The sequence below is a fragment of the Peromyscus leucopus genome, chromosome 8a (genome assembly GCF_004664715.2).
Source record: "Peromyscus leucopus breed LL Stock chromosome 8a, UCI_PerLeu_2.1, whole genome shotgun sequence".
NCBI classification, from domain to species: Eukaryota; Metazoa; Chordata; class Mammalia; order Rodentia; family Cricetidae; genus Peromyscus; species Peromyscus leucopus.
Window position 1 is genome coordinate 28,889,855 of NC_051085.1, and position 23,003 is coordinate 28,912,857.

Here is a 23,003-nt window from a genome sequence, read left to right on the forward strand (position 1 = left end):
ACACACAAAAAAACCATACTGTCTGTGAAATGAATCACAGTGTTTCCAGTTAGAAAGTACGTCTTACTTAGAATTGCCAAATACTCACACTGTCTTCTGCAGTGTATGAAACTCTCCTTCCGCACTGCCAGACTCAGCACTCAGCTCAGCCCAGCACTGTGGCCTCCAGGAATTCACTGCGCAGAAGAGGACCCCATCCTGCTCAGTGCATCCCAGCACCTAGCATGCTACCATCGCCTGCCATCTACTTGAGAACAAGCTGCCGTCCTGACAGACACTAAGGAGCTCGCCTGTTGCCTACTTCACTCTCTGTCTGCCCCCTGCGCCTCAGCAGATTAGCCTCAAGCCAATGACTCGCTTACTGCTGCATCCTCAGCTCGTGGAAGAGTACCCCTTGAATGAATGATGTGTTCATCATTAGAAACAGCAGTGAGTTTGTCTTACTGATAAATCCTTTGATGCCCAAAGACTCTATTTCCATATAGACCAGTAAACGACTGTAAGTTTCCACCAGAGCTGGAGCTAATGCGACACTGGATTTTGCGTGAGCAAGTTTTATCACTCTGGTTGCAATGCTGTGAATAAGGCTGAGGAGGAAAAAAAGAACAAAATGAGAAATGGTGTCTATATAAACACAGGAGGTATTCTATTCACTGGCAACTTACTTATAAATCTGAAATGAAATGGTTCTAATGGACTCAGCTCACTTAATATGTTTAAGCTGTGTAGGACACTTGGTAATGATGGCCTGAACTACTGAAAATGAACTGTGATTTCTATGGTGCTTTAGGGTTGGGGTGCAGTCATTTCAATCACACAGGGACCCTTCTGCTCAGGAAAGAGTAACTGTCCGTAAAAGACTTTTAGCCTGTTTCTCCTCTCAAATAGGTAACTAAGCATCGTGAGAATCACAAAACTATTTAAAAATTACTGCTAAGGCCTAAGTGCTCGGTTCTATCAGGGCTTCGCTCAAACTTGTCACATAAGTAAGTAAAGTAACACACGGTCTGTCACAATGTTTACCATTGGAGAGAAAAAAGCAAGGCTTTTGTAGAGCTCACATACAGACATGCTTTCTTTGGCCTATACAGTGTTGTCTTAGGTTTACAACAATACTTAAAAATTGAGGGAATGGAAATTCCTGGATTGTCTAGTTTTTCTTAATAACAATAATAATAATAATAATAAATCCCTGAAGCCCTAGATTGGACAGCGTTCTGCTACCCACGTCAGCTAGACTGCCAGCTCAAATGAACCCCAGAGCTGTCTTGCTCGACCCCACACACCCCGCTTCTGTGCGTACTGACACTGGCTTCTCAGCAGGCTGGGCCAGGCTTCCCTACAGTCCCAGCCTGGTGACTCTGGGTACCTGAGTTCCAGTGCCAACAGAAGCTTTTCTGCCTCTGTTCTGTCTTTGTTTCCAAGGAACAACCACAATTCTACAAGTGTCCCTGTGTATAACTTAATAAGGTAAGAACCTAACATCTTAAATTCCAGGACTCAGCAACTCTCCGTTCCGAAAACTGTTTAAGAAAAAATTGAAAGCAAATGACCTACAGATGGCACAATTGTTATAAAGGCAACATCCATCAACATCTCCTTGATATGAAGACACTACCAAAACCTCAATATTGGCCCAGCAACACAAAGTGGCTGCTTATAGCCTCATAAGAAACTTGGTTGTAGCAATTCAATGTTTTGGGGAAAAATCATGTGAAAAGGTGTTTATTGTAGGAAAAACAAGACAGACGGCACATTTTTTTTTTTTTAGAACAATACATATAATAAGTTCACAAATTTACTTATTGAAAATAAATGGAAAAATTTTTTCCATGCTCATCTCTTATGAAAAGGATAAGGTCATTATCTGCTCCATGCTCCTCTGTATAGTCTCTAATTTCTGTAGCTAACAACACTCATTTTCATGAAGAAATTACTTCTGAAATGCATTGACAAGACACATATATGTACATATATATCTACAATTACAAAAAAAGTTAATACCAGATTTTTATCAACTCCCAGATATGGAACCAATTAAATAAAATGAACACACCTCATCTTGGCATGAACTGTCAGCGAGTCCAGGAGGTTCATTGGTAAGGGGGTTATAGATGCTGAAGCCAGGCAGCTTGTTCCAGGGAGAGGTACTCTCATAATTCCATTTCCATAGATAGTTTCCACTAGTGCTCCCATAGGTAGTGTAAAACACTCTGAATTTGTGGAGTATGCATTACATAACAGGGCAATCTTATAGTCATTCATCTGTAAACTTTTATTTCTCAGACTTTGCTGTAGGAACCTAAAATACCACATTTATTAAATAGAAAAAAACACAAATAACATCCATGAAGTTAATCTACATTTTAAATTTTTCAAACGTATGCAGTTACTAATCCTATCTTTATTCTTACAGACACTACAGTTTCTAGTGAGATACAGAGTGATTCTGCAGATTAAAGTTTGGGTAATACTGCAGATGAAACTTCATCCTACGCTAACAATTAATGGATACTTGTCAAGACACTATGCATAATGCACTATATTGGGCTAAGTTTCAGAGGATGAAGAAATAACTCACAAATTAAAATAGAATTATTATTTGCTTCAATATAACATACACCTTTATTACTGGTTTCACTATGAAAAGACTGATCATGGGTATTTCATAAAATAAAAGCCAAATGAAGCATGGGTCTGAGCACGGTACAGGCTCCTATGAAATACTGAAATCAGTACTGGTCTCCAAGCCATTATTAGTGAAAAAAAGGAAATTAAGTAACAAACGACTTACTCATGGTGAAGCTTCAGGGAATGGGGTATTGGGATCTGGAGCTTGGAGTTGTCGTTTTGAGCTTTCCTATTAAGATGAATCCAAATGCAAGTCATTGCAAAGGCATGCGTTGACTGGGGCTTGTTAATATCAGGAACTGGAATACACTGGAAAACAGCAATTAGCTTCCATATGAAAGAGAACTAAGTGGTCACATGTATCTTAGAAGTCCTTTACAGTGTGACTCTTCAAAGCTCCCACCTAGCTTAGCCCCGATAGCTCTTGACTAGTCAACATTACAAGGAGACCTTACAGCGCAAGGTTTTTAAAAAGATGGTCTAGTTGGCATGTTTCTACTAGTCAACAAAAAATAGAAGATGCTTAGCCAAGCTTTCCCTATCACAGAACTACTACACAAAAATCGTTTAAAGTTTAATTTTGAAATATTAAACAAATACACAAATCATAACAAAAAAATTTGCAAATGTTTTAATTTTTAACACACATAAAAACACATAAATGTACACATTGTACAGTCAGGTTAAACACACTTACTCCTCCAACACTGATTACTTCTTTATGGAAAAACTTGGACCCCATCACTCAATCTCTTAATCTCCGCACAGAATATTTTCCAAGATATAAAAAAGATGAGCATAGTCACAAAATCCAGAAATCCCAGCACTCACATGGATGAGCAGGCAGAGCAAGTGTTTGACTACATGTCTCCGTACTGAGCTGTACAGAGATACTAGCTCACAATAAGACAAACAAACACACAGTGTCAACGACGACCATCAAAAAGATGGCTCCGTCAGCAGACACCTGCTACCAGACCTGCCGACCTGAGCCGATCCCGGGGTCCACACAGTGGAAGAAGAGAACTGATTCCAACAGACTGTCCCAAACTTCCACCTGTGAATTGTGGCCTGCAGTGTGCCCCTATCCCCTGACCAAGACAAAAATGTAATCTTCTTGAAGATTACAAAAGGGGGTGAGGACAGAAGAGATGGTTCAGAGACTAGGTGCTCACTGCTCACGAAGAGGACCTGTTAAGTTGGGTTCCCAGCACCCATACTAGCAGCTCAAAAGCACCTAGATTCAGCTCCAGGGGATCTGATATGAATAAAGAAGTCTTTCTTAGGACTTCTGCAGTTACCTGCATTCTTATGTACACAACTCCCCTAGCCCCAGAAATGCATAATTAAAAAAATAAAATAAAATCTTGAAAACAATGAAACACTAGGAAAATATGAGAATCCTGAAGTTGAGAACTGCCTGGAGAACACAGCAAGATCCAGGTTATGTAGTGAGACTCTATCTCAAAAAAACAAACAAACCAAAAAACAAAGAAAACAAAAATATGCTGGATATTGAAAACAATATAGATAGCTGGAATCTGCTTTAAAATTAAAATTACCCAGCATTAACAACAACAACAAAAATGATAAAGAGGCAGAACGAGACAGCAGCTTCCCCAGAGAGGTACATGAATGTTGCTGCTCTGTTTATTCTACTTTATGTCTAAAATGTTTCCATTAAGTGCTTCTAGAAAATGACAACCATCAAAATAAATCAAGCCTTCCTCAAGCACTTTAACAGAAAACTAGGTTAGGGAACCCTGAGACCTAGCCGACAAACAAAAACCAGGTACTAACACACACTTATTATCCGACCACTGAGTGATGTGTACACATTAAAAGAACATTATGGCATTTTAAAACAATACAGTTACTAAGAATGTGTAGGAAGAATTTTCTACACTGGATATCAATTGTTATTTAGGACAGATGTTAGAAATAACCTTGTTAAGTTTCTTTATTTTACAGACAAGTAAAGAAATGTTAAGAGACTGCCCAGACCACCAATCAGAGTGAGCCCCAGCCTGGGAAATAAAGTCTCTGTGATTTGGTCCTCTTCTACAAAATGCACATAAATCGGATAAGCTTAAGCTCTCTGTTAAGTACTCGGTCAAACTTACTTCCTTTTCTGGATACAGCAGGTCAAAGAGCTTCATGACAGGAAGAAAATCAGCAAGTGCATTTTTCTGAATACTTCCAGAGATGAACTGGAGCAGAACCCACATCAGATGGTCTCTGCCTTTAATCAGTCCTCGCCCTGCTAACTGTAAAAAAAAAACCCAAACGTTAAAGTACAAATGTTCACACAGCTACTGAAGACGTGGGTGTAGAAAGCTGCGGGTTGTTTTTAACAGAGCACCTTGGCGTCACGATCTAGATCTCACGTGACCCCCAAAGGCACACGTGCTCTGAAGGCTGGCTGGCAGCTGCTGTGGAGTGCTGAGGGGCCGGGCTATGGGAAGAAGCTGTGTCACTGGGGGCACAGCACTGAAGGGCTGTTTGGACAGTGGCCCTTCCTCTCTCTGCTTCCTGGCTGTTCTGAGGTAAATGCATGTCTTCAGTCAATTGTCCCCGCACCATGAGGCACTGTGTCACCACTGCTCAAAAGCATCCTGGCTAAACTACCACGGAAAGAAACCTCAAAAACTGCGAGGTCAAACAAGCCTTTCCTCCCTCTCAGTTCCTTATCTAAAGTCTAGTCACACTCACTGATGTGCAAAGGTGTCCAACCTGGTTTCTGTTCTCAGAAGGTCAGCATCTTAACTTTGTGCTTAGTAATCACTTAGTCTCATTTCAGCCTGCTAAATTATATGTATTTCTTCCTCAACCTTTAAACCACACATTAAAAAAAAAATCAGTTTTAGGACATAATTAAGTTGATCATGTATACATGAGAATAAAAATCAATATTATGTAATTTTTATTTAAAAAAAAAACCTTATCCAAACACAAATACTTTACCAAAATTACTTTTAACTTACAATCCCTCAAGAGCTAGTTAAACAAGTCTCCTCATTTACAGTAGATTCTAGTAGAAACTTCTGGTGTGTAAAGGGGTACAGCAGCTCAAAGAATTTGAACTTGTTAGAATTCTCTATCTCTAGCGAATAACCACACTGCCCTGGTGCACACCTCCGTCATCCAGCCAGCGCCCAGAGCATGCGGGTGAAGGGTCCGCAGATACTCTGTTCCGATGCGTATGCCCCCCACCCCCAGTACCTAACACAGACAGGTAAAGACTCAGGACCCTCCTCCTGTGCCCCTGGACCTTCCACTGCTGCACACTTCCTCAGCCCCACCAACAATGGACCCCCCACCCATGTGCACACTCCTGCTATGAGGCCCTGACAGACAAGAGATCCCCACCTCCTGTCTCCAGAGAAAAACTGTGGTACTCAGGGTACTCACTGCAACCAGGAAAGGTAGAAGACCTCCTATGCTGTTTGTGTGCATCTTAGGTGCTATGCTGTCTGTCTGTCTGTCTGTCTGTACTCTGTGTGCTATGCTGTCTGTCTGTGTGCTATGCTGTCTGTCTGTATGCACACTGTGTGCTATGCTGTCTGTCTGTATGCACACTGTGTGCTATGCTGTCTGTCTGTCTGTCCGCTGTGTGCTATGCTGTCTGTCTGTGTGCTTGTCTGTCTGTCTGTCTGTCCGCTGTGTGCTATGCTGTCTGTCTGCTGTGTGCTATGCTGTCTGTCTGTCTGTCTGCTGTGTGCTAGGCTTCACTTTCCTTTCTCCTGAGTACACCTTGGCTGACAAAGACAGAAAGGAATGACCCCCCCCCCCACACACACACACCAATTCTACTGCTGCATGATCTTCCAGACCAGGGAAGCTAGAGGACGTGGTCCGCCCACACCTGACACACACACAGTGCTCCACGCATACCCCAGCGTGTGAAGTTAGGGGTCCTGGAATCCCCAGCTTCCCTGCACACTGCCACACCTTATGAAACCCAGCTCTGAAGATGAGAGGACACACACAAACACACACCGCACTGACTCTGGCTTACCACAAGCTGGAGGGCAATACAAGAGGGTGGGGTGGAGAAGAAACAGAACGTACTATATGCATATATAGAATCAAAGGAGAAATTTAATCAGTGTGTACATGTGCTTGTGTATAAAAGAATCCATGCTGTAGTGATGTTATGGGTGTACTGTGTCTTCATTTGCACTCAATGCCCCTAAAATCTTACAGCGACAACCACTTGTCCTCCACTTACTTTCCCATGTGTCTCCCCGTCCTGAACTCACTGCCCTGTCCTGCTCGTGACCGGGTAGAAAGCAGGGAGCAAGCGATGAGTGCTAGCTGCCTGTTAAAGCCTCGGGTCCCTGCCAGTGCCCTGCTCTACACTCCTCAGCCCGTCTTGTCTAGGCTCTGGCTCTTCCTCCACATTGGTGCAGAACTTCAACACCCCCCCCCCCCCCCCACTGCACTGGTTCCCTCCCTGTTTTGGTTCTGCCTGTCTCTGTACTCTAAACTTACTCCCTACTGCCATCAGCAGTCCTTTCTCCAACATGATGCTGTCACGTCACTCTTCACTGCTGCCAAAAAACCTAAGCTCCGTGCCCACAGGAAGCTGCCTGTGCCTGTCTGCTTTCCTGCTCTCCTCCTATCATCCTGAACATAGTTTCTTTCCAGTTTTCATGTAACTGCCTCTTTCCAAAAACTAATAGTACGGGTAGGAAAGTACTTTGTATGTTTTTCTCTTGGGAAACTATTCATCTTTGAAGTATTAGCTTAAAAATCTCTCTGATAAGCCGGGCAGTGGTGGTGCACACCTTTAATCCCAGCACTTGGAAGCAGAGGCAGGTGAATCTCTGTGAGTCCGAGGCCAGCCTGGACTACAGAGTGAGTTCCAGGAAAGGCGCAAAGCTACACAGGGAAACCCTGTCTCGAAAAACCAAACCTCTGATAAAGCTAGTTCTGAGATCTTCATTTAGGGACTTTCACTTACTCTGTAGGGAAACATGCTTTCATGGTATACTGGCTGGTTTTTTTGTTTGTTTGGTTTTTGGTTTTGTTTTGTTTTTTGTCAATTTGACACAAGCCAGAGTCATCTGGAAAGAGAGACTTTCAACTGACAAAATGCCTCTATCATTTGATAAAATGCCTGTAGTTAACTCTGGGATGATTGATAGATATGGAGGCAGTACCCTGGGCAAATGGTCCTCAGTTGTGGAAGAAAACAGGCTGAGAAAGCCACGGGAAGCAAACCTGCAAGTTGTATACATCCATGGCCTGTGCATCAGTTTCTAGCTCCAGTTTCCTGACTTGAGTTCCCCCCTTTGTGGTAGACTATAAACTGTAAGATGAAAGAAATCCTTCCTTTCCCAAGTTGCTTTTGGTCATGGTGTTTTATCACAGCAACAGGCACTTAATTAGGACACATGGTAACAACTACTACAATAAAGTTGCTCATATATATATTATATATATATATATTCCCCTCTATCGTAGGACTCCTTGGTGGTACTGCAGTGTCTTTTCATTTTGTATTATGTGGTCCTGGCATTGTGACTATGTAGAATGAATGACAAATTCATTCAGTTTTTATAATTAGAAAGAAAACTGAAAAGTTAAAAACCATCAAGGGTCTAAACAGAAACCAGGCACAGAAAAGCATGCCTTTATCAAAGCACTTGGGAGCCAGAGGCAGGTGGGTTTCAGAGCAATCTGGTCTACACAGTGAGTTCCAGACCAGTCAGGCAACATGTGAAACCCCACCTTTAAAAAAAAGTGGGGGGGGGCAAGCTAAACAAAACCAAAATGAGGGCCCTGACTTCTGTGCCCTCTGAACCCAGGATACTGGCAGTGCTCAAAGCAGTCTAAGCCATGGCCATCATCAGCAGGCAGCGTGGCTCTCAGCAAAGTGCGCTTTGGTACATACCTTCTGATGGAGAGAAAGGACCATGTGTGGGAAACTGGCAAACTGGAAAAGCACAAAGAAAATGAGCTGACTGGAGAGATGCTGCCACAGGAGCTGGCTTGTTCCCCCATCGTCAAACTTCTCCTCGGTCTCAGACCTCTCCATGGCATACACCACCAGGTCCACCAACTGGTCCTCCAGCACAGGGCAGCGCTGCTTGTGCTGTAGGACAGAGATTGAACACAGTATTCCAAAAGCCTCCTGGTTAGTTCTGACATCACCAGTCAATGGGCATTAATTGTGACAAGAGGCTGAGAAGCATGGGATGGAGTTGAAGTTAAGGCTAGATCTAGTCTATTAAAGCTGCATCATGTCATGTTACCACAGGATGAGTTTCAGGAAAAACATTTCCATGTCTCCCGCTTCCAATTAATTTTGATTTTGACTACAGAATTGTTTCAATTTGTCAATAAGCAATCAAAGCACAGTTACTTACTACTTTGTTAAGACAAGAGGTTAAAGTGGACATGAGAGGGAGATACCATTATTTTTGCAATCTAACTCAAAACTGAAAGGCCTAAATTTCCAGAGATTAAATATTTAGAAAAAGCAAATGAAGCAATATGTAAACCTGTGGGTTTTAAAGTGGCAGCTCCATGTCCACAGTTCCATCACTTACAAATGTAAACCAGCTATCACAATGTCTGGTCTTCAATGTGTAGCAATAATCCTGATTTTAAAATGGAAACTTCTTCCATAACCAAAAAGAAACTGATCTCTGAGTTAACCTCTGCTCTTCCCTTCTTTGAAGGCCAAACATAATGCAGCTTTAATTTTCAATTAGATCATTTTAAAATCTAAAACAAGAAAAAGAGTTGATTTAAACACTAACAATGAAAATGCAACTTCCCTTTCTAGAGGCAAAAAGATTTGTGCTTTTAAAGTGATTTAAAATGTACTTTTACCAGAATTAAGTCATATTTTAAAAGCAACTTCATTTTTTTCTTTTTAAATGCTGTATTATGTAGTAGCAGGCAGTTGGAAGCCTTTCTAATGAACACAATTACTAAAATGTAGATGATTTCCCCTGTACTTTAGATTTAATTATCGATGTCTTTTGCCATGAAAAAGGGATATGATTTCTTGAATTCATAGAAAAATGCAAAATGGGGACAAGTTTGGAGAAACAGAACAATCCACTGCACCCTCTTTGCATGCTTTGCCAGCTCCACATGGTAAAGCTCCACCACAGCTGCACTTTCTCGATGCATGCAGATAAAGCAGACATCTACCCAGAACAGTAAGCGTCAATGGTCGGTTCGTATTACGTTTTTCCAGAAACACAAGGCCATGGTCACAGTTCCACCACGTTACAGGTTTACAGAGAGCAATCGAAACACCACCAGTTGGGACTCCAGTACTCCTCCTCCAAATGTACTTATCAGTATGAAGCAGAGCAAAGTGCAACAGACAACACTACAGACTAGTTCTCAAGTCAGCATGCAACTACTGTGTACAGGGCTTGAAATTCACTAGTTCTGCCAACCACCGACAACCTAGGAGATGTGCCAGACAACACAAGTTTAGAACGAGGTCATTCGAAGTATACAAGAGTCAGAAAAATTTGGGAAAAGAAGGAAAGCCAGGATTTCCAGTAGGAATTTTTTTTTTTTTTTACTAGTGATGAGAATTTGCTTCTATTTTGGAGACTAGCCAATTTTTCAACTATTCCTCCATCTGTGGAGGTCTTCCATCAGTCTACTTCAGGAAAAAGGAACAAACTAAATGAAACTACCGTTCAGCACCTGAGCCACTTTGGAGCTCCCCTTTCTTGTATTAGCTATTTGTTTTTTTAAAGAGTGGATGTTTACCTACAAGTTTTCGGCCATGTTGTGATGGTCACTTGGTTAGTGGTTTAAAGAGGAATGCCAAAAATTCTAGAATTGGGACAAACTAAAGGCGACTGGAAATTCTGTTAAAGCTAGTATCCTTCAGCCTACGCCACGCCTGTCCACACCCCAGCTTTTCAGTAAGAATCGAATACACCAGGGATCGCTCTGCTACCTTAGACCTTGGCATCTGACGGTAGCAAACTATGTATTCGATTAATTTTTTGGATAAAGTCAGGTACTTTCCTTAAAACCAAACATAAAGGTGGATTAAGCACATTGCTTTATTGACCAATTTGGCAGTAACAAAGGAAGAAAGGCCTGAGATGTAAAATGACCTGTCCTTCTACTTTTCAGTAACTTTTGTGACAGGCTAGTACTCAGGAGGCAGAGCAGACCGGCTGACACCAGGGCAGGGCTACGTGGATGTTGTAAAGGCAGCCCATTGTATCAGAGGGTTCCAGGTCAGCCTAAGGTACCTAAGCTATCTATCTATCTACCTATCTATCTATCTATCTATCTATCTATCCTATCCATCCACCCATCCACCCATCCATCCACCATCCACCCATCCACCATCCATCCAACCATCCATCCCATCCATCCATCCATCCATCCATCCATCCATCCATCCATCCATCCATCCAGGCTTTAGTTTTCTGCTTTGATTTTTTTTTTTTTTTTTGGTGTGTGTGTGTGTGTGTGTGTGTGTGTGTGTGTGTGTGTGTGTGTGTGTGTGTGTTTTAAAACCAAGTTTTGCTATACAGCTCTAGCTGACCTGGTACTTACTATAAAGCCCAGACCAAACTCAAACCTGAGTCAATCTTCCTGCCTCAGCCTCCTGAGCACTGGGATTAGAGGTGTGACACCACAATTAGTTTGCTTTAGTTTTCAATTACTATAAAATAGGTACATTCAAACCAAAAGTTTCATCATACTTCAGATTGTCTCATAAAGTGGACTAAGTGAATACTTCAAAGCTTTAACAATTTAATTTATAAATCACTAGAGTGGCATAAATGTTGAGCTTTTAGTTTATAGTGTATCTACATGCATATTTATTTTAAACCTGTTTTTAACAATGAGAACATCCGAATTTGGTATTTTAAAATTAATTTTCTACATAATAGTTCAAACTGTACTAGACCCCATTTTAACCCTCAACCCTAGCCTGCCCTGCTTCCTTCCCACCACTAGGAAAACTGGTAAATGGTACTGCTTTTCATCATTCACTCATACTCACTACTGAGAGGCAGATGACACTTTTTATATAACAACTCCCCTTTGCATTAAAAATTTCAGAAACTTTACTTCTAAGGGCTCAAGTTAATAGAAATTTATATCAATTTTAATACTGTCTATTCAGAGCAAGCTGGGAGGAGTAAATCTCTCTTGTCTATTAATCCCCTACTTTAACCAAGGAGGCTGCCAATCAGAACCAGATCCCTATGTTAGTAAATAGCTTCCAGAGGCATTTCAGAGAGATGGTAGCCAGAGCCTATACACAGCATACAAAAGCTTAAGAAGTGTAAGTGATTTGTGATGCTTTTAATTGTAAGAAATAAGATAGAAACTCTGCTGTAAACACAGAACACAACATTTCTTTTTCCACTGTGTTTGAGCTCAACATTCTACCTTGCTGTGGCTGTGGAACTGGGCTATTTATGACCTGTCTGTGACCAATTTTAGGATTAACCATAGCCCAATTCCTACTGGAAAATGCAATATGGACAGGCCCTAAAGTCTTCAAGCTTTAATTGTTGCACTGTTAGAGAAAGAACAAGAAAGTACAGCACAGAGTATATAGTTCTGTAATGATAAAAGATGCAGTTAGATGATTTGATCCTTTTTATTCATGTGGATTTAGTCTGCATGTTCTTTTATACCCTACTTTTCATATGTAAAATAATATACCAAGGCGGCCCTTTGGCATATTATCTTGCATCTGTAAACCCTCTCACTACAGAGCTGCCTATGACAACAATTACTGATGATTCGTGAATTTTTGACAATGTTTACACTTCGGTGGGACCAAAACTAATAATGTTCTGTCAGCATTTCCATTATAAACTTCATTTTTTATGGATTTAAGTCTTAGTCATAAACTTTTTATAGGTTGAAACTTTTTATTAAAATGATCAGATTGTAAATACTCTTCTTGGAATTATTTTGTCAATTTCTATTTGGAGGCTAGCTGCCTCCTTTCCCCAAAGGAGGTGGGGAAGCCACAGATAGCTGAAGATATCTGGGGGATCTATTTGCAGCTTGAATGACATTTAGTCACCGTATTATAAAAAAATTGAGTCAAGTATGACTTAACTTTCACTGAAAAATTAGTTTTAAGACAAAGTGTGAAGCATTCTTGCAAAGTTAGCTAATACTTACCTCTAGCGCAGGTGAAAGTGGATTGGAGTTAATGACTTGGTATTTAAAATGTTAATGTGACAGATTACAGGAGGTGACTGTCAGGTACTTTAGTGGTCAAGGAGTTTCAGTTTCACATGTATAAGGCTCTTCCAAACAAGGAAACTTGGTAAATTTTTAGAAGAAAAAACCAACTGAAAGTAATAAAGAAGGAACTACTACTGGCATGAGTTTGGCATGCAGTTTCAACACTGAGCAAGTTTTATGGCCAAGCCGTATGTCCGTAAAAATCGGGCTTTATCAATGGAAGCACTGGTACAACCTTCACTATGGTATTGCAAACAGCAACGCTACTTTACTGAGCCTAGACAAGAGCGTCTTTTGAAAATCAAAAAGTGGCTCTATTTTAATTATGCTGGGCTCAAAAATTGTTAACAAAAATAATTGGAAGCACTACTTTGCTTAAAATCTCAAAGGTACAAAGTCCTGGAGCAGACTTGGGACTGCATAAAAGTTTGGCATGTCAAATGTAGCCATCGTGGTGTTCTCCTGCCACAGGTGGGCTTCAACCGAGGAGCCCACTCTAAGAGAAGGACAAAGAAGGGTGTTTGTCAAGAGGTGTGGGGCCACCTAAGAGTGTGACATTTCTTAGTCAATCCCCAGATTTCCAAAAAAGCCTTCCTTGTTTAAAGCTCACCACTCCAACTTTTAAAAGAAATGTATCTCTATTAAAATGTTTTTTTTTCTTTCCTTTTTAAAATTGTTTTGGTTTTAAGGCAAATCAACACAAGTATGTTTGTTGTTGTTATTTGTTTTTCTTAAGTCTGGAAAGATACGAGGCTACCACCAATCTTTCCGACTCGGAAAATTCCATCAGGCTAGCTTTAGCCCTCAAATGAAAACAGTAAAATGGAGTGGGGGGGAAAACCCCATCAAAAAGTGACAGGTTTTACTGAGTGCCAAGTGTTGTCTCTTTCTTAAAAAACAAGAAACCAAAAAAATATATATTAAAAAAAAAAAAACCACCAAAAACAAAAACAAAAACCATCCACCAAAAAGAACTGTCACATCCCAAGAAGGTTTTTCAGTGGCCTTGGTCTCAGCATGGTCCCGCCAATTTCAAGCCCTGACCATACACGTATCGTCTAAATGAATCAGTGGCTACAAAGCGGCCAGCGTATCGTTAGTCACAATACAACAGTAAGGTTGTGAACATACCTGAGCAATGTTCAAGGTCTAGAGCATTGGAGGATGGGCAGGACAAGACAGGACAGAACAAAAATAAAGGAAGAAAAAAAGAAAAGACAAAACAGTGACTATGAGGCCAGCCTCAAGAAACCCAGAGTCAGCACAAACCCGCCCACATGTCAAACCACCAAAACCAAACAAACACACATCAAAAAAAGAAAAAAAAAAAGAAAGAAAGAAAGAGAGAAAAAGAAAAAGTCAGCAAGGCGGCCACTCTGAAGATATCAAGGGTTATAAAAAGACACCCCAACAACAACAAAAAGGTAAAAAAAGAAATGGTTAAGTCATGTGTAGGTTTCTCTGGCAAAAGGTAACTTGAAACTGGCCTTATAGAAAAAAAGCAATGCAAAACAAACCAACTTTAAAAATACCTCCCTTCAAATTTAAACATTCTTAATGCAATATATAAATGATAGAAGAAAACATTGTTGAATAAACTATATACTGAAAATTCAGATCATCAAAGAATTCTTAACTGTTTTGCTCAGTTAACTACAGCAAAGAAAATAGAAAAGAACAGTGCAGATCTACAGGTGAGATTGGCTTCCGGCATAGTACAGTACCTGCTTATTTAAACCTAGCATATTGCAGACCATATCCCTGGAATAAGGCTGCTCCAATACATATCTCAACAAAGCAGTCTGTGGTTCAAACAGATCCTTTAAAGGGAAATAAAAAAGAAATTACTGCTTCAAGATTAACAAATGTGAATTCAAATGATTTGGAATTAAAAGTAAAACCTTCTAAGGTACTTGTTACCTTTCCAGTACACGAAATCTGGTGGGGGGAAAAATTATATTTAGTTATGTGTTCCCACTTCTCATTTGAAAACCAGGGTGAAAGCCTTGTGTGAGGTCTTTTAAGGGTTAAAAGTCAAGACAACACTAGAATCAGATCTTTTCATTTCCCCCTTTTCCTGTAAACAAAACATTTACAGTTTTCTGTTTTAGAGTCTCTACTTAAAACGTCAATTTCATATTGTCATCAATTTCATATTGTCAATTTAGATAGGCTTTGTCCTTGGTAATAGTTCTTAGACATAATGAAGCATCACTAAGATTTTTGCTTCCTTTCTATGCAAAACTGACAATTTTGCAGAAGTTTCTATGTATCTAGACATACAATTTTTTTTAACTAAATCCAGGCTATACAATTACTGGTACGAAGGTACACCCAAAAATAGAACCTCTTTCTGAGTTTACAGCTCTTTTTCTAACCACCTGGCAGCTGAGTATTTCCAATATAAGCTGCTGGGTCCTGTGTCTCTAGCAAGATTGTCAAAGTAACCTGAGCACTTAAACACAGCTTTGGGAAGGGAGTAGGGTGATGCCTGTGTCACTTTGGTGAACCTGCACTTAAATATACTAGCTCTAATACAGCAGTGCTTGCTGGACATATATAAGAAGACTCTGTTTTCCAGCACACACATCATCTTTACTTCCAGCCGTCACTCTGACAGTCACTGCAAAGTTTACTTCAAATACTACTTGTATAATGGTTGCTTGATTGAATGGAGGGCAATTTATGAGCCGATTTTTAAGATCTGCTTTTATAAACTGTACTAGTGGAACTGTGAGGTACAACTGAAGAGCCCTCATCGCCTATTTAGTAAGTATTTTTTCCTTTGCAGTGGTCCCCGTCCTCAGCTCACTCCAGCTCCACACGGCTTGCTGCTGCGTTCTTCACTAGTGCTTCACCTGCGAGAGCGACAGGAGGCATCCACACCCCTCAAGTAGTCACTGTGAAGGATCCCTTGTGAGGCTGGAGGACGGCCTGGCTGGTAAGAGCAGTGGCTGCTCTTCCAGAGGACCAGGGTTTGATGCCCAGCACCCAAAGTGCAGCTCACAACCACCTGTAACTCCAGTTCTGATGCCCTCTTGTGACCTCCACAGGCACTGCATTCATGTGGCATATGGACATACATGCACACTCATATATATAAAATAAAAATCTCAAAAATTAAAAAAAAAAAAAAGATTTCCTGGGCCATTTTAAAATAGAATAACCAGTCAGTTTTACACAGAAAATTCCATAGTAAGGGTTGGTTTGTAGACACAGGTCATTTTTGTTTGCTTTGTTTTTCTGAGACAGGGTATCACTCTGGTCTGGAACTTACTATGAAGCCCAGCATGGCCAGACCTCGTAGTGTCCTCTTGCCTCATCCTTACAAGTTCTGGGGTCACCGGCTTGAGCCACAACAACTAGCTTTGTGGATACAGTTCTAAGGACAACTAGACTTTGGAGCCAGGGCAATCTGCAAGACTGCTCATTAATGCAGGAAGGGGGACTGCTCTTTCTTAACAGGAAAACCCCAGGGATTCCAAAAACACACCTGCTTTGCTTTGGTATTAAACTTGGAAACATGACTTCAGACAGTCATATTTGTCGTAAAAATTGCTGTAAGGAAAGAATCTTCTGCTTAGAAATCTAACCAAAGACAATGGGTGCAGTTCTCAAACAATCTCTTCAAGTCAACCATTACTGCCAAATTTGAAAAGGTAGATGACAAAAGACCAATAGTAATGTGTGCAGGTCCTGAGTTCAGACACTGAGTCTTTTATTTCTTTAAACGTAGAGCCTTGGACAAGAACCCTACTTAAGGAGAGTTTTCTATATCTAAGTACCACTAAGGCAGATCCACAAACACAGAGTATATCCGGGTAGTAGAATGACATAATAGCCACAGCCAGATGTGGCACTACACAGCTGCCATCTCAGCACTGGCAGGCAAAGGCAAGGGGGCCATCGCAAGTTCAAGGCCAGACTACTGCACAGAGTTCCAGGCCAGCCAAGGCTACATAGCAAGACCTTAGCAAAACCGAAACCAAAGACAACCCCAAAACACACACTGTACAATACAGTAAGCCATAAGCTATCTTTCTTTAAGATTGACTTTTCCAGACCGTTACAAGGCATCTGGTATCGGACACTTGACAATATGGGATGGTGACTCTTAAGTGGCCAAAAGTGACACTGGATTTAATTAATACATACCTTATCATACGGCAAAAGGCCTTTCAAAGGAAAGCGAAGAGTTGCAGGGTCCAGTTTCCAGGAGTTACAGATGGCTCCTGAGTTGTTGACGACTGGCAGAAGACTGCAACGGCCTGTACGCATTACAAGAATATTTCTATGTAAACCTCACCGAGGCAATGCCAGCTTCTTCACACCTCCTTAATCCTTCATGACTATGCATGCTGAAGCAGGCACCGGTTTAAATGCTCTTAACAGTGCTGTCAGCAGACTCAAGTGTGAGAACTTTCACTACCTGTATTCCTTTCAGATGGCTGAACGATCAATTTGTACAAGGCTTCCAAATTCACAACTGTTGCATTTTGTTTAAGAGTCTAAGGCAGAGATCAGCAAAGTGCAGAGCCAAATGGAGCTGGCCATCTGCTCTAGCAAAGCTGTAATGGTGCACAGTCACCTCTGCAGTCCGGCAACAGACTGACTATACACAACACAAAGCTTCTGATGCTTATGAGATGGAACTACGGACATAGCCTGAGATCTCTTCTCTAGAGTTAACGATCAACAACAGTGTCACGTAGATACCACAGATACTCCAAGCTCAAACTATCTGAAGTAGACTCAACATCATCTTTCTTAAGATCTGCTTCACTTCTATAATTCATTTAATGATATTAATATCCAACCAGTTACAAAAACTAGAGCTCAGAATTTTCGGTCTAGAATTTATGTAGTTTATTTTTATATTCCCAGTGACTAACACTGCACTGACTTGTAAGAAATGCTCAATATCTGATTATTAAAAGAAAAAAAAAAAAGAAAGAAAGTCTGTATTCCCAAACAGTTATGTGGCTACCATAATTTCTAGAAATAATTAGGCAATATTTGGGCATTGCAAAGATGATAGATAAAATATCCAACCAAGAGCTAAGGTGTGAATCACAATGGACTGGAAGAGTCTGGTATTCCCAATATTATTTATGGCCACAGCAGAACAAGCTTACTGACATTTCCAGTTGTCTAGAGTTTAAGAAGCATTTCCAGGGGCTAGAGATACAGCTCAGGTAGTGACTGGTCAGCAGGAATGAAACCCTGGGTTCCATCCCCACAACCACATAAACTGTGTAGCAGCATGTCTGTAATCCTAGCATTGAGGTGGAAACAGGAGAATCAGATGTTCAAGGTCACCCTTGCCCACATAGTTTGAGGCCAGTGTGGGTTACACAGACCTTGTCTTAAAAATCCAAACATAAAATACAGTAAAAGTTATGTCAAGTTAATTAAAATATACAAAATAGAAAGCGTTCCTAGTTACGAGGTAACACAACTTCTAGAATGGTCTTATGTGAAAGTTATGCCATTCTATGATTTCTGTCTTTGTCTTATCCAAAGCACCTGAAAATAAATACTATTATCAGTCCCCTTGAGTGTTACAAAGTGGCAAGCCACTCATGGGAGGCCATCTATCAGCTTTGTCCAGCAGACTCACAGTCACTAAAGATCAGGTATTATTAGTATACTAAGCGTACTTTAAATTGTAATCTTACCACAAATGGAGTTTATCCTTGCCGTGGGCCTGAAGGTGTCCACAAAGTCTGACACCAAGTTTCCAGTATCTAAAAGAAAACAAATAAGTATAAAAATAATATGATTACCCAGCATAGAGTGATTATCTATTGAAATTGAGGTAATATAAAGAATAAAGAATTAGTACAAGCCTGGCACAGAACAATTACTCAAAGACTAGTTCGCTTTTTCTTCCAGATACTTGTCACTCGGTGTGTCCCCAAGGTAAGCCAAGCCAAGCCACTACATCCCTACCTAGTCAATGAAGCTGTGTATGTTTGAAGCACATAAACTGTCTCAATGGGTTAACAGAGCTATGAAACAAATATATTATGTTCAAAAACACATTTATTGCGCCAGTGATATGGCTCAACAAGTCAAGATGCTCAACATCAAGGCTGATGGCATCCATATGATCCCTGGGACACACAGGTAAGAGAAAAATGACTTGTGTAGGTTAGCCACGTGCATGGTGTACACAGTCCATACACACCCAAGTAAGTCTTAAGTGTATAAAAACATGTACTATCTGAGGCTAGAGTAAGCATCTGAAGCTGTGCACACGGCACGATTCCTCCTTTGGAACCCCCACTCTGGGGGTTGTCCTTTCTTTCCCTATGTTCGCTCTGAGACATAAATCATGATCTCGTCAAAGGGGCAGTGGGGTGAGGCAGCTCAGCAGGTGAAGTGACTTGCTGTGCACACCTGACGACCTAAGTCTGAATACTGGACCCACTGACAGAGGAGGAAACCACTCCCAGAGCTGTCCTGACCCCACACTCAGGGTGCAGCATGTGCGCAGACGTACAATTACACCAGCTAATCTTATGTCAATTTAACACGGGCTGAGAGGAGGGAACCCCAATTGAGACAATGCCTCCATAAGATTAGGCTGTGGCGGGGCCATCCCTAGGCTGGTGGTCCTGGGTTCTAAAAGAAAGCAGGCTGAGCAAGCCATGGGCAAGCAACAGAAAGCAGCTCCCCTCCATGGCCTCTGTATCAGCTCCTGCTCCAGGATCCTGCCCTGTTTCAGTTCCTGTCCTGACTTCCTTCAGTGATAAACAGCAATGCTGAAGTGTAAGCCAAATAAACCCTTTCCTCCCAAGTTGCTTTCATCATGGTGTTTCATCACACCAAAAGTAACCCTAACTAAAACACTAGTACACATACACACACACACACACACACACACACACACACACACACACACACACACGAGTACATATATACATACAAATAATACAATTAATATAGATTTGATAAAATTTTGGTAAAAATTTAAAGTTTTAGAAAACGCAAAATTTACCCAGTGTGGAAGTTTTCCCTCAGGATATAGCTTCCTAATCTCCGTGACTGCAAAATAGGCTGGCAACAGGCAGGCATTTCGCTCCAAGATATACGCTATAACCTGAAAGACATAAAAGGTGACATTATTCTTGACTAGCCTCACACGTAAGACCTTTAAATACGACACGAGCAACAACAAAAAGCCTTTAAAAGTTAGAACACAGGGCTGGGCAGACAGCTCGGCTGGTAAAGCCTTCCGTCTGCGTGCACCTGCAGGATGCTGATGAAGACCCTCCTGCTAACTGGATCTGTGCACCTGCAGGATGCTGATGAAGACCCTCCTGCTAACGAGACCTGTGTGCACCTGCAGGATGCTGATGAAGACCCTCCTGCTAACTGGATCTGTGTGCACCTGCAGGATGCTGATGAGGACCCTCCTGCTAACTGGATCTGCGTGCACCTGCAGGATGCTGATGAAGACCCTCCTGCTAACTGGATCTGTGTGCACCTGCAGGATGCTGATGAATGACTACCTCTGCTGATCTTGCTAACTGGATCTGTTGCTTTTGTTGCACTCTTTGCTATTTGTATGTCTGATTGTAGATCTATTCTGCTAACTGGATTTCTTGTTTTTTTTTTTTTCTGCAGATGCTGATGAAGACACACTCCTGCTAACTGGATCTGTGTGCATCTGCAGGATGCTGATGAAGACCCTCCTGCTAACTGGATCTGTGTGCACCTGCAGATGCTGATGAAGACACACTCCTGCTAACTGGATCTGTGTGCACCTGCAGATGCTGATGAAGACTCTCCTGCTAACTGGAACTGTGTGCACCTGCAGGATGCTGATGAAGACATACTTCTGCTAACTGGATCTGTGTGCATCAGCAGATGCTGATGAAGACATACTTCTGCTAACTGGATCTGTGTGCATCTGCAGGATGCTGAAGAAGACATACTTCTGCTAACTGGATCTGTGTGCACCTGCAGGATGCTGATGAAGACATACTTCTGCTAACTGGATCTGTGTGCACCTGCAGATGCTGATGAAGACCCTCCTGCTAACTGGAACTGTGTGCACCTGCAGGATGCTGATGAAGACCCTCCTGCTAACTGGATCTGTGTGCATCTGCAGGATGCTGATGAGGACCCTCCTGCTAACTGGATCTGTGTGCATCTGCAGGATGCTGATGAAGACACACTCCTGCTAACTGGATCTGTGTGCACCTGCAGGATGCTGATGAAGACACACTCCTGCTAACTGGATCTGTGTGCACCTGCAGATGCTGATGAAGACACACAACTGCTAACTGGACAGGAGGAACAAACTCAAGAGGTCTGTTAGGCAGCCTGACTTCAGTTAGTCAGATGTTAGTCAAGCACACCTATAACATACTTGAAATAGCTAAGTAGACTGGAAATGCTTGATCAGGAAAAAAGAATGTAAGGGAAAGCATGTCTAAAATTCTAACCCTTGTGAAGTGGAGACACGAGAATCAGGAGTTCAAGCCCATCTTCACCTCAGCTGCAAATTAGTTCAGAGCCAGTCCAGGTTACATGATACCCTACCTCACAAAATAAGACAAAAGACTGGGAGGTGAAGTCTGCTAAACTGTTTGACTTAACCATTCCATAGGTATATGTGTATACACATATACACACACACACTCAATTTAAAAAGCAGAAGTATTATTTCAAAATTTAATATTAACAGAGGAATTCCCTTAAAGCACGTATAAAAATGAAGGGTAATTCACAATAGAATGGATTGTTGGTAGTACTACCTTAACAATGCTTTAAATAGTCATAGATTTAAGGCAGTAACAGAAGATAATCCTTACAGTATTATGAGTAGTTTAAAAAGATACAAGTGGCCGCTGTCTGTCTTATACTGGCTTAAAATACCTTAGTATCCGTACTTCTATCATATCTAGTTATCAGAAATGGACATCTTAAATTCTCCTTTAGAAATGCAGTAGCGATGAAACAACAGCGTCTTCAAACACAAAGCTGACGCGGGCTAAGCTGCAGCTCAGTGTGGCGGAGCACCTGACCACAGCAGAGCTGGCTTTACTTCCGGAGAGGGAAGGAGGGTTCTATGACCGCTGCACTCCTTGTGAGTGTGTGCGTGTGCGTGCGCAGTTGTCCCTGCCTATGCCTGTGCGTGCAGAGGCCAGAGAGGAGCATCAGGTGTCTCCCTGCTCTTTTCTGCTGGAATTGCTGACCAGCGAGCTCTGGGGATCTGCCCACCTCTGTCCCAAACAACGGGGCTACAGGCCTGGGGGACGGGGCACGTGGCTGGCTTCTTTACATAGGCACTGGGTATCTGAACTCTATTTCCCATGAGCTGTCTCCCCAGCTCCAGCCAGGTTTGGAAAGCACACATCTAAGCAAACCTAGACAGGGGAGGCTATGCCAACCGATTTCAGGCCTGTTGACATTTCTATTACCTCTCGTGCTGCCAGAAGCTGCTGGACCACAGCAGAGCTTACTGTATTCGGAATTGTCAGGATTTTCTCCAAGATCACTTTTAGGAGGTCTCGAACACCCTAATGCGTAGACAGAAGACATGGGTTCAAACAAACAGTAAGTACAAAGTCCTCTATGTAAGATAAACAACCAAGTTTCAGGAGTGTGTTCAAGGTCACACTTTAAAATTTCCCAAATCAGAGGCAGCACATTCCTAACACTGACCTGAGAAGGATAGAATAATGCTCCATAATAGGACAGAATTCCGCAGAACATCTTGTAATGAAAAATGAAAATCACTACAATAAAAATGGAACTTCCTATACTCTGCCAATCTTTTCTGGCCCTCAACATACCCGAAGGTTCCTACTATTAAAAGGTTACAAAAAAGCACAGCTTTACTATGAACAGAGATGCACATGAATAACACTCTAGAAACCCGGGTAACAATACTCAGTTTGAGTAAAGAGAAAAGAATCTGAGAAGTCATCTGTGGTTAATTTTAGGGTAACTTAGGGTAAGCTCTAATTGAACAGTAACTATCTCCTTGGCCGTTACTGGATCATTTGAGATTGAAGAACACGTAGACATGAAGCACAAGGCCATGTCCCGGCAGTTCCTTGGCAAAGGACAGTAACAAAAGCCGGTGAAGTTGAACGGCTGATGCAGCTGTGGAGCCCCTGAGCTGGACGGTGAAATAC

The 23,003-nt window shown here is 41.6% G+C and overlaps 1 protein-coding gene across 1 annotated transcript in view; it reads right to left on the bottom strand.

Moving 5' to 3' along the window:
• Med23 (mediator complex subunit 23) overlaps positions 1-23,003 on the bottom strand; it is a 46,503-nt gene that overhangs the window by 18,228 nt on the left and 5,272 nt on the right. The window contains exons 6-17 of the mRNA XM_037200382.1: positions 22,284-22,382; positions 19,853-19,954; positions 19,073-19,172; positions 18,528-18,596; positions 17,005-17,117; positions 14,574-14,669; positions 13,981-13,998; positions 8,531-8,731; positions 4,755-4,898; positions 2,795-2,940; positions 2,057-2,302; positions 445-587 (exon numbers count right to left, since the gene is read on the bottom strand). Of these exons, the coding sequence (XP_037056277.1) occupies positions 445-587; positions 2,057-2,302; positions 2,795-2,940; positions 4,755-4,898; positions 8,531-8,731; positions 13,981-13,998; positions 14,574-14,669; positions 17,005-17,117; positions 18,528-18,596; positions 19,073-19,172; positions 19,853-19,954; positions 22,284-22,382 (1,477 nt within the window). The remainder of the gene's footprint in view (positions 1-444; positions 588-2,056; positions 2,303-2,794; positions 2,941-4,754; positions 4,899-8,530; positions 8,732-13,980; positions 13,999-14,573; positions 14,670-17,004; positions 17,118-18,527; positions 18,597-19,072; positions 19,173-19,852; positions 19,955-22,283; positions 22,383-23,003) is intronic.